This window comes from Alligator mississippiensis, chromosome 10 (assembly GCF_030867095.1).
Source record: "Alligator mississippiensis isolate rAllMis1 chromosome 10, rAllMis1, whole genome shotgun sequence".
Lineage (NCBI taxonomy): Eukaryota > Metazoa > Chordata > Crocodylia > Alligatoridae > Alligator > Alligator mississippiensis.
In genome coordinates, this window is record NC_081833.1 from 54,560,415 (window position 1) to 54,573,087 (window position 12,673).

A 12,673-nucleotide genomic window follows, 5' to 3' on the forward strand; every position below is an offset into this window, starting at 1 on the left:
ACAGCATGCAGCCCCAAGACTGCACACTTGCCAGACCCAGATGGGCACTGAATGACTGCAGCAGAGGCGTCAGCACCTCTGGGACAGCTGCCAGCGGGCCGTGGCTGCATGTTTGGCCTTTGTGCAATACTGCTACCATGTGTGCTGCTGCCCTGCCATCTGGGCAGCTATTACCCAGAAGATGTTCTCAGTGTGGTGGTCTGCTTTGAACTGTCAAAGCATGTCCTCCTGGTCCCAAGTGGCCAGGAGGTCAGGTACCTCTAGCTGGGTCCTGGGTGCCAGTCCTGAGCAGACTCCTCTGCCTGGGTCCTGCCACTTGCCTCTGGTGCTGCCTCTGGAATTCTGGTGTTTCCTATTTAAAAACTACAAATTCTCTGATAAAAAAAATCCCAAATTGACTCTTTAAAATACCTCAAAATCCATGTTCTTCCACAATTAAAACAAAAGATCTCTCTCTCTCTCTATAGTGGTGGAGAGAGAGAGAGAGAGAGAGAGAGAGAGAGAGATCAGTTGAGCAATGTTTTATTGATATATTTACAATTTTAAAGCAATTCAGAAGCTTACTAGTGCCTCTATCATCATCATAAAATAAATTCTAAATATGTACATGTTTTGATTGCTTTTGGTTTTGTAATCATAGAAAAATCAGAGCTCCACCTGATCCTTTTGCTAACTAGGATGTGGGGACAGCTGCCCCTTCAGCCACAGCTCCTGCCAGCAGGTCTCATCCTGACTCATCCTAGCTGGGCATGCTGGGTGTGTGATGGGGGGATGTGGGTTTTGCAGGATGGGGGTGAGAAGGGGCATGGGGGGATGTATGTGTGTGTGTATGTGTGTGTGTGGATGGAAGGGGGGGCATGGGGTGTGTGAGTAGGTGTGGATGGATTGTGGGTGTGGGGGGACAGTGTGGGGGGCTTCTCAGGAGGGGTGGGTCCTCTGCCCCCCCCACAGGGCTCAGCCCCTCCCACAGCATACACCCCCCCACAGGACCCACAGCCCTCCCCCGCAGGACCCACAAATCCCTGCACAGGGCCCACAGCCCACCTCTACAGGGCCACAGCTCACCCCCACAGCATCAAAGGCCGTCAGCACTTAAGGCCCACTGCTGTCAAAGTCCACGGTGCAGTGCTGGCCAGCCCAGACCCGGTGCCACCTGCGCCGCTTGTCATGGGGCTGGTTCAGTTCGGTGCAGTGCTGTGCCGGGCTGTTCCCATGACAAGTGGCATAGGTGGTGCTGGGTCTAATGTGGCCGGTGCCACAGGGGGCTGCCAGCAGTGGGCCCTAGGCACCGATGGCCGCTGTGGGGGTGAGATGTGGGCCCTGCGGGGTGGGGGGGGCTGTGGGCCCTGCAGGGGACCCATGCCTCCCAACCACCACCCCCATTGGGACGTGTGTCACCAGGGGCTGTGCCTGCAGCTGGGCCACGGGCCAGCTGGCTGCTGCCAGCACTGTGTGGGGTGGGTGGAACGTCTGGCGTGTGGTGGCCCCCGGTCAAGCCCCCCCAACACACCCACCCACAAACCCCACATCCCCCACACCCCCTGTCATTCTCCACACCCCCTCCACGTCTCCCTGCCACTCCCCCCCAGACCCCCCCACTCCCATCCCTAACTTACCTGGGACAGCATCCAGGTCCTGGTCACACTACAGCCTTGCCCCACTTCTGCTTACCCCAGCACGCTAAGGGAGCATGCCCTATGTGCTGGGGCAACAGAAGCACAGTAGAGATGCTCTGGCCAGAAACCAGAGCACCTCCCTGGAGGACCAGCTTCTCAGTTGCCTTTAACTGGTCCAGGACCATGCCCTGCCTTGCTTTTTTCTCCAGGGTTTTTTTTGATACCTGGAAATCAAATTTTAAGCCCGTGCTGCTAATATGCAGCACGGGGAATGTTTTTTTGTTCCTAGCGTGCCTCTTGCAGAATCTCAAAACTGCTTTGAGATGCCGCAAGAGGCACATGCAGGCTCATCTGGATGCACCCCATGAGATTAAAAAATCATACAGGATTCTAGAAAATATCTCTGAGAAAAATGATTGGGCTAATCAGACCAAAAAAGGAAACCAACCACTCCAGGATAAGTGAGGAGAAACTAAAATCAGTACTACATAGTTTAACTAGCTATTTTGTGAAGTCCTTGGTTTAGGAGGACTTCTTCTTCCTCTAGATCTGGAAAGTGCCCAGCACATAAGGGGTACTATCAAACAAATACTTATGCATTCTATTAAAGTATTTCCAGATTAGTCATGACATGAATTGCATTACTACTTGGAACAAATCATGGAGAACTGGTGTCTCCTGAGTCGAGGGAGACACATGCCCCACCCCAGCAGCCAGTCAGCGACCGACTGGGGGTGGGTGGGGGGGGTTGGTCCCCCGCAGCCCATCTCACCGACTGGAAGGGTAGAGGTTCCCTGCGGCCAATTGTGCCAACCCGGAAACGCAAGCAGCACTCCCAGGAGTGCTAGCAGCGCTTCTCCTGGTGCTCCTACTCCCTGGCCGCTCGCAGGGGAGGCACCGGCACTCCCGCCTGCGCCCCCTGCCCATCGCCTAAGCGGGGAGCACTGGCTCTCAGGGGTTGCATGTGCACCCCTACGCATTGCCACTGGAACAAATATGTTTACTTTTTAACAGTATTCACATGTGGTTGTCATCAAAAATTACAATGCTCCAGAACAAAACTGCTTACAAGGGGAGGAAACAGGAGAACTACACACAAAGTATTGGATTTAAGCAAACACTGAACTGTTGTAAAGCAAGAGGCAATTCTTATGAGAGAACCATCTCATGCTAACCACACAAACCAAAATGTATAAGACTGCAAAACTGTGCAGGCCACCTGCACAAGTTCAAACACAGAAAAAAGTCAACACACAAAATCCATGCATGCCATCTGCAGTTCAGAATGTCTGTAGCTCTCAAAATCCAAAGAAGTATGAACAAACACCAAAATCTGGAAACAAACAAACTCTTTGAGCCTCCATTATCTCTCATTAACATAGCAGAAATACTGCAGTGTGAACAATAAAAGGAAAAAGAAAAAATGCCTTGGAAGCAAGACACCGATTTTTGAATCTAGTTCTCTCACAACAGTTTGTTAGTATCTACCAAATACTTCATACTTTCTGTTGCAACACCAGATACACAGTGAAGAAAAGAAAAGCGCACGTCTTCCCAAGATAAATTTCTTATACTAAGAATATAAAAGGCTGAAAGCATGCTTTTAATTACATGCACATATACGGCTCTTCCCTCATTTATACACCTTTTGCATTTGACCTCCCCAAGAAAATACACTGTCAGTAATGAAGCCAAAAAGAACCACATCACTTTCAGTCAGAGGCTGCAAGGCATCTAGGGATATTGTTCCCCAATCCTTCCCCTGCAGTTCACTGGAGAGCAGCTGGGGATCCCAGGTAGCATATTTAACACAAGGGGGGAAAAAAAGAATCATATCTCAGTCTTTCAGAAACAAAATTTTACAAAATTTTAGGTTATTTTTTTTTGTCCTGATATGGGAAAAAATTATAAAAACCTGGTATTTGAGGCAACTAAAATTTGATTTCCTAGTTATTTCTATGCACAGAGTAAAATAGTTCAGCTGAAATATGGAGCTTGTTGTATAGACTGCTTTTATCAATTTGGCTGCTCCTCAAAAGGGTACGCTAAAATAGACGAATTAAAACATGTCAATGATTAAATTAATTCTAACATGTTCTTATTCACTGTCTGTATTAAATAGCTTTTTAAACTCTCAAACTATTCTGCAAACATTTGCTTCCATTGTTTAGGATACATAATAGGCTCCTTAAAAAAAAAAATATATATATATATAGATAGATAGATATAGATATATCTATCTATATATATACATATATATATATATATATATATATATATATATATATAAATAAAATTAGCAGTGCACCAATAGAGATTTGGGGGGCTGATACTAATAGCCAATTTTTAAGGAGGCATATCGGCCGAAACCAATCCGATTAACGATACCAGCCCAGCAGCTTGAAGAGCAGTTTCCAGCTGGTAAGTCTGTGTGCTGGAAGGGGAGGGGAGAGAGAAGGGGGGGAGGGGGGGAGCAGATCAAGGCTCCCTGTGGTGAAGAAGGGAGTGGGGTTGGTCTTGGGGCTGGGACAGGGGCTGCCCAGTCAGGGCGGGCCGGTGTCGGATGGAGCTGCAGCTTGTCCAGGAGGCACTGGGAAGGTGGCACCCATCGCTGTGTGCCACTCGTCCAGCCAGCAATTTGCCTGGTGGCTCCCACCGCTTGTCCAGAAGGGCATGGGGTGGGGGCACAAGTGCCCCCAGATTTGTGCGGGGCAGGGCGGGACAAGGCAAGTGAAGGGCTAGCCCAGGCGGCGATGGTGCTGGGAGCTGGGCTATGGGGGGAGGATTGTGCTTGTGCACATACTACCTGTACCAGCAGGATTTTCCTAGTGTAGCTATACTGTCCAAACTTGTAATTGTTGACTAGGCCTAAACACAGCCGCAAAAAAACAAACAAACAAAAAACCTAGTAAGGACAAAGCAGTTTTGGTATTTTGTATGAGGTAGCTGACTTGCTTTAAAAGCGTACCCACCCAGTTCCCTTCCACCATCCCTTTGTGAAGACAAGTCTACAGACATGGGTTTGCACTGATTTAACAGTATTGTTAAGAACAAAACAAAACCCAACTTAAACCAGTACAACTTCTGCATGTTTTCTAACTTGTAAGAACGCTGATGCTTTAATCTACTATAGGGTACAGACAGAAGTGCAGCACCCAGCTGTAACTCAGAACGTTTTCTGCGAAGTATTTTGAGTTACGATGCCCCAGACAAAACAGAAGTTCACTGTTGGTTCTAAGAGGGAGGGGAATCTAGGTGTGGGCTGGGCTGCAGGCAGGTTCTCGTAATAATGGCCACAGCTCTCTGCCAGTACTTGCTGTTTTCAGAATGGGAGAGAGGAAAGGCAGCAGAGGGAGCTCATTCTTGGGGCTTCCCAGCTGGTGCTGAAGGGTGGTGTGGGTGAATTGGAGAACCCCCACCATGGGGTGGGAAGTGCCAATACACCTGCCCCACCCTCTCTGAACTCCCTATGCTCCTTCCGCCACCACCATTCTGAAAATAGCGACAGGCTGGACACAAGTTACAAAAGACGTCTTGCAATATCTTCATCTGATACCTCATGCAATGAGGGGTCAGATTTTCACTTGATTAGCTATTTTTGAAGCTGTCTGCAGCTGTGCACTTGTGTTTGGTCACAACTATAAACTGCTTTTTGTGGCCAGATCAAGAGAAAATTACCACTTCTGTCTGCACCCTTAAATTAGGGGAAATTACTTAAACACTTCTGGGCCACATCCAGATGAGTGTGGACGTGTGGTATGTGGTACTGCCCACCGATCTGTTGTGCCACACACCACACAAGCAGGCATTCCCTGTGCTGCTACCTTGTAGTGTGGAGGGGTTGAATACCTATGCTGAAAAAAAGCAGGGCAGCGTACACTGCCCAAAACTGGAGCCTGACCAGTCTTCCTATTACAGCTGCAGCCCCAACTGCCCCCTCCCCCCCCCAAGACCCCAGGTAAGGCTGCTGGGACCAGCACAGTTGCTAGCCCCAGCATCCCCTTCCCCACCCAGAGTAACTTGCTGTGTGCCAGAGCATGCGTGGCATGGGCACTCCCTGGGAACAAGTGGCAGCAGACAGCATAAGGTTACTACTTGTCCGTGAGGAAACAAAGGTCTGAGCTCGTCTGGACACACCCCTGGAGTCTATGCAGCTCAGAAACATACAGGAGTGCTGTAGGATTGTTATCGAGTCAGTGGTTCTCAACAGGTGGCCACAGAATGAAAGGATGTAAGCATATGCTCTTTCTAGCCTGGGTCCTATGCAGAGGTAAGCACAGGTCTTGTCTCTGCCTGACTTCAGTGCAAAGAGGTAAGTGCTCCCTCTTTCTCCCTTCCCTTGTGTGAGGACAGGGTCACTACTCTGCTAAGTGTTCACTTCCCACTTTCCCTGTGTGCCCGCCTCTGCTCTACCAGATGCTCTCGTGTGGCCTTAGCCTGGACTATTGGATCAAGCCTGTCCTGGGCTTGCGAGTGGACCCCAAAGACTACCCTGGCTGACGTGAGGGGATCCCCTTAACTCGTCTGCCACGACTTTGAATGGTACCTCAGTGGAGGGGTTCCCCTTCGAGGCAGCCTCCAGGGTCGTCACGCCTCTCGGCAGGCACTCAAGGGGCTCCAACCTCCCCTATACCCTGGCCACTCGCCACCTTGGGTCGCAGGTCTTCTGGCCCTTTGGCATCCCTGGCTCCACCGACTTCTCCCCGTGGCCCTCAATGTCTCCAGCCACGCGTCTCAATGTCTCCAGGTCGCAACTTGACGTGAAGACTTCGAGGTCCTCGGACCTGGATCCGACTAACCCATATCCCTAGTGCCCTATCCCAACCACCCTGTGACATAGCATGCAATCCCCACCACTGTGACAGCCGAAGCGATGCAGCCAGCGGGCCACGAAGAGTGCCCTTAACCTATGGGCCCCGTGGTTCCCCTGTGCCTAGGTGCCCCGGCCCCGGCTGCTTGCCCCACTCGGGTATGGAGTCCCAGTCGATTATCCTTGGGACGTAGTGGGGCCCATCTGCCGTTTGATCCATCCCTGCTTGGAGTCTTCTGCTGCACCCCGTGGCAATGTCTTTTGGGGTTCCCGTCGGCCACGCCCTTGTTACCTCCTCTCCGGGACTTCCCTGCCGGCTCACCGGTTGATGCCTCCGTCGGCTTGCCCATTGCTGCCTCCGCTGGTTCCGTAACCAGCCCCTCTGTGCCGGCTCCTCCGCCAGCTCTGCTGCCGGCTCTGCTGCCGGAGCCTCCCCAGGCTCCGCCCCCGGCTTCTCGCGCTGCCCGATGTGGTAGTTGCGCTCCTCAGGGTGTGGGCTTTCCCCTCGAGCCTCCGCTCACCTGCTGCCCTCCTGTGCCCTCAGGGCAGCTTTTTATCTCCGCCGGGCGGTGTCTCCAGCTGACGTCACCCGGCCCCAGCTGAATATAAGCATGGCTGATGAACCGTGTGGGTGGTTTCGCCGCACGTGTTTCCCCATGCTTTTCAGACCCTGCAGAAAGTAAGTGGGGCTTTCTTTTCGCTTTGGCCTGGGGTCCTCCTGTAACCCCGGCTCCCCTGGGACACCCTGCCCAAGAGATAAGCACTGCAATAAACAAATTAGTTACTAAACTGGGATACTGCTTAATTCTGGAGTTATGGATGGGTGTCGGGAGCTTAGAAAGGTTGATAAGTCTGTGGCCAGGGGAAAAAGCGGATCAACTCTTTAAGTTATTAATTACTATGAAATAAAAAAAATGCTCAATGCAAAGACAAAAAGCATCCAAAGCTGCATGATTTCATACATTTATTCTAAGTAAATGTGATTTATATTCCAAGTAGGTAAAAACTTATGGCTTCTGCCAAGCTGAAGTGATGACCTTTATATGTAGAAAGGTTGCCACCACATTTTAGAAGTGATAACCTCTTACATAATACTGACAAGTCATTAATTGTTTCTCCTATCAATTCATGGGGCATAACTATTATTTTTATTTTATTTCATAATTGAAAATAACTCATAACAAAAATGTTTAAATCCTATCTAACATATATATGTCTAAAAATAAGACATGAAACACTTACACAAATTTCAAGCCTATAATATTAACCAAAGGCAAGAAATATCCTTGCCCTGATTCTCAGAGTAATAGCTGAACAGATAACTAAGTCACAGCTGTCTGAATATTAAAATGAACTGTGCTGAATCAATATTAGAAATGTTATCCATGCACAACAGTCTTTTCCTTATTTTAATGTGAGAACCAAGAGAAGTTTTGCATCATTATATTAAACATGATGTATTCATTATTTACATGATGTATTCATTATTTAATAATCCTAAACTTGATAGGAAATAAACGGGAAGCAGAAAAAACAAGAGTAACAAGTATGCCTTAGGCATTATTTATTTTAAACTTTTAGAAAGAATAAAATACCTGAAAATGTACTTGCTGAACCTATTATTTTTACTTCTTTTCACAGGTAATACCACCCACCTATTGTTCCTCATTGGCTGCTAAAATCTTGGTAACAACAGAAGAATAATTAAATTAGTAAACCTTTGTTATTATGTTTCTGGTTTTTATATCTAGATCAGGCTGTCAAAATAATCAAGCTCCGTGGCTCAAAACCAGCAGTGTGGGACTGGTCCACAGGCTGGACTGGGCCTGCAGATCAGCCTGGACCTGGTTCTGCACTTTGTGTGCAGCATGTGAGGCTGGTCTGCCACACACCACATACAGTGTGCTGGTCCAGTCTGAAACCCAGTGGGGCAGGCGATAGGGCTCTCTACAGCCTGGATTTTTGACACTGCTAAACAGGAGGGACAGGTTTCCTCTCTGCTTCTCTGCACACCTCTGAGTGCAGAATTTAGTCATTATGCACATTTTAGTCTGTGGACATGTTCCTTATATATGAACCCAGAAACAGCAGCACATATGGCAATCATCATAAACCCTATTCACAATAGCAAAGAGAACACATTTCTCACTGAAAATGAGATTTTTCACTATATAAATTAACTCCTATAATAAATACCAATAGTAAATGTTGCAGTGGTTTAGGTTGTAGCCGTGTTGGCCTAAGGATATAGGCAGACAAGGTTCCTTGGGTGAATTTGATATCTTTTATTAGACCAACCCAAATGGTTGGAGAATAGTTATTAAGCAAGCTTTCGGGTTCAAAAACCCTTCGTCAGGCTAAGGACGCTGCAGCAGTTGCTGCGTGCTCTTCCTGTTCATATTACTAGAGTGTACAGGTTCTTTCATGAGGCATATACTCTTTAAACAGATAAAAGATATCAAATTCACCCAAGGAACCTTGTCTGCCTAGTACATACATGTAAACTTTCTTTTTCTTTAAAAAACCCAAACATTTAAAAATAGTATTCAAAGTATCTTGAATTAAAATTTCAGATTAAACCAAATGACAAAGTAAATTTAGTACATGCTTACCTGATTTGAGTATCTCATGCTAATGTTCCGCTGATCTTGTAGAGGTATATAACGGCCTACCGGGTCAATGTCTTTAGGACTTATCAATTCATCAACTGAAATAAGCCAAAATAAAAATATTATAATAGTCTTAACACTTTCAAGGTAGCACATAATAATCTATTACTAATACTGTGGAATTTATTAGGACAAAAACATATTCTGAAAGGACTGATGTGAACTCTAAGCAGATAAGGATCAAGCCCCCCAGCAGAAATCTTTCAAGCAACATTTCTCCTCACGCATCTTAGCACCATGAATCTGTATGCAACAACAAAACCCTTACCCATGTCTGAATTTTGAGGGCATCCCACAGGCCACTTATTTCTGGCTATATAACCATATTTCAGATGAGCTACAAAGGACCAAAATGTGAGGACTAAGACTCCTGCTAGTTAAAACTGAAAACAAAGCTGCAGATATATGTGTACAGACCTAACAGCTAAGATGTTCGTGCATCCACTAGAGCATATGCACTAATATCTATGTGAGGAAATTGTCAGGCTCTACCAGATAATATATATGAAGGTAAACCTTGTCCACACGAACACAGAACTCTGCAAGGCAACAGCAATGAAAATACCTATTTTTAGATTCCAAAACTGATAATCTCTAATAAATTTACACAGGATAGAAAGAACATGTCAAACAAATAATAGGTATGTTCATGAAAGATACTTGAACATAAATCTCAATAAAAAAGAAAGGTGGGAGAGTTGGAAGTCATTGGTAACTGGGAACTATGCTGTCATTCCTTAGACGTGACCCTTTTATCATCTTACAAAAACACAGAAAAAGGGCTAAAATCAACATGTCAGCTATGTGTAAAGAACAGAACAGAACTTTAAGCAGATATCGGTGTAAGGAACATACTTGTATTCATTATTATGTTACACATCTAACAGATTATGACATCATGAACAATGACAATTCAAGATTTAACATTTGCAGATAACTTAGTAATCAGCTGATAAGAGTTGAAATAATCTTGTAGTATTTTTTCAAATGAACAGAAGAAAACATTTAAGGTAGTCAAATGGAATTACTTACAAATTATTTACCCAGCTATTGTTATCACTTTGGTCATCTTTTGCTCCTATTGCCGTCCCAAAACTAGTATACCTCACCCTGACACTTAAGTTTAAGTACTGGTTATACATCCAGTCATTGGACAAAACCAAAGAGGAATCCTTGATGAAATGGAGATCTACACTCCCCAGAACAATAACTAACTCCTAGACATGTACTATTATCTTCAAAGATAAACAGGGATCTAGGTCTTCCGTTTCCCACAGAAAAACAGAAAAAAAATGTGGATTTTCGTTTTTAGCTGAGAAAAACGCAGATTTCTCATTTTAATGAAGAAACAAGTGGATTTTCCACTTTTGCAAAGAGCTCTCTGCAGCTGGCAGAGTTCCAGCCTTCAAGGGGCTGGGGGAAGCAGAAGATGGGCGGTCAGGCAGGGGGCACCATGTACAGGTACATGCACACAGAAGCATATGGCCACCAGGCAGTCTGCAGGTGAGTCTGGAGTGAGGAAAGTGGGGATTAAGGCCCGCACAGGGAGGGAGGGAGGAAGAGAGTTAAGTTGGGCAGGGATGGAGCTGAGGCTGCTGTCCAGCCAGGCAGTGAATGGGGCTTGGGGCCCAGGGTGAGAATGCGCAGTTGCAGGCCCCTGGCGGGGAGTGGGACAGGGCTGCAGGGGGTAGCCCAAGGGGCGGGAGGGAAGGAGCTGGCTCCCCATTGCTGTGCACACTCCCAGGGGAGGTATGGGGCATGTGCCCTGCAGATCTGTGTGCAGGGCAGAGGTGGGCTGGCCGCTGTGGGTTTGAGCTCCCCGGACTGCTGCCTTGTCTCCAGGGCCTCCGTAACCCAGCAGGCAGGACCCGGTGTAGCAGGGCAGTGGGGCTGCGCAAGGAAGCTCCTTACTGCTGCAAGCCCTGCACTGCCCTGCCCTGGCAACGCACCCTCTGTCCACCCGGCCACAGTGGTTTGAAGTTGTGCCCCTCACTGCTGCTGGGTAGGCAGGGGATGCCTCACCATGGCAGTGTGGGGCTTGCAGCAGCAAAGAACTTCCCTGCTCTGCCCTGCCATGCCAGGTCCTGCCCTCTGGGCCATGGAGGCTCTGAAGGAAGGGTAGCAGGGCAGGGAGCCCAAGCCCACAGCAGCCAGCCCGCACCTGCCTCCCCACGTGGGCTGCACTCCAGCCATGCTGCCTGTGGGGGAGGGGGAGCTGGGCTCTGCACTCTGCTTGTGCTGCGGCAGCTGGGGCTCGGACGCTGCTGTGGGGGGCAGGAGGCTGCAGCCTGGGTCCCTGGCCCCATATCCCTAGCAGCTGGTGCCCCCTCCAGCAGGGCTGGGGGTGGGGAGTAAGGGACATCAACATGGCAGAGAGGCTGTGGCTTGAGAGTGAGGGGCCTGGACCTGTGTCTTGGTGAGCAAAGGAGGCAGGGAAGCTCTGATTTTCCATAATAAAAAATCCAAATTCAAAACCTAAAATTTATAGGCATTTGGAAATTATTTTATTATAGTGGTTGAGGCACTGGTAGGCTTCCAAATTGCTTTAAAATTGTAAATATATCAATAAAACATGGTGTTCAATTAATACCCACACACACACACACACACACACACACACAGTGGTATTTTATTTTAATCATGGATTTGGGGGTTTTTAATCAGAGAATTTGGGGGTTTAAAAAAAAACAAAAACAGAGAATTTGCAATTTTTAAACAGAGAAAAACAGGATCCCCAATGATAAGCCTTGAATCTGCAATCAGGTTCATTGTTCTAAACTTCTGTGCCCAAATGGGACTTATAAAAGCAGCACTGGATCTCAGTTCATGTATCTAACGAGTGATACACAAAAAAGTTAAAAGGAAGCTGGAAAAAACTGACTTCACAATTTGAGTACACTGTTTGGGAGGAATCATCATGGGAAGGAAAGTACAGGACCAGATATTCCATATGCCAATAGCCATGGACAGCCCTGCAAAGTTTGCATTAATGCTTAAACACGGATCTTACACCAACTTCTGAGTGTTTCTTTTTCATGTCTCCTTCCAATGTCAACCAGATCTTTTTCCCTACCCAGGGATGCTGTTACATATTTTTAAAAAGTTATGATATTCTAGCTTGCAGCATGAGACTGTGAAATGAAACATTAATATTTGTTTTAATTAAATATATACTGCATAATAACCTGCAGTTTTAAAATGGAAAAAAGTATAGACTGCATTCTTACTTTTAGATGGTAAAGAATGGGGCAACACTATGCCTAATTTATGATGGAGCTTCTTAGTTTGGTAAGTTAAAAAAAAAATCATCCAACAGCTAGGAACACGCAAAACAAAAAGACAGATGAAAATGACACAATTAAAACTGTAGTCCTATACATCTGAAATTCAGAGGCCAAAAACGTTGGGTAGAATTTGCTCTTTTGATCACAGGAGAACCCATCTCCACAGTATATAATCATTCAAACTAAAAGACAACAAAACTTTTGAAGCTGCAAAACAAGCTACTTTTTAGTAAAAACAAAACATTAATAAATCCTGTTATAGTTAAAACATTTGAGCATTTACAGTCCACACTT

At 46.7% G+C, this 12,673-nt stretch overlaps 1 protein-coding gene across 3 annotated transcripts in view; it reads right to left on the minus strand.

Moving 5' to 3' along the window:
* Window positions 1-12,673, minus strand: part of PHKB (phosphorylase kinase regulatory subunit beta) — a 205,508-nt gene that overhangs the window by 59,296 nt on the left and 133,539 nt on the right. For all 3 annotated transcript variants that reach the window (XM_014603360.3, XM_014603361.3, XM_006271202.4), the window contains one exon: window positions 9,039-9,133. In XM_014603360.3, coding sequence (XP_014458846.1) covers window positions 9,039-9,133 — 95 coding nt within the window. The remainder of the gene's footprint in view (window positions 1-9,038; window positions 9,134-12,673) is intronic.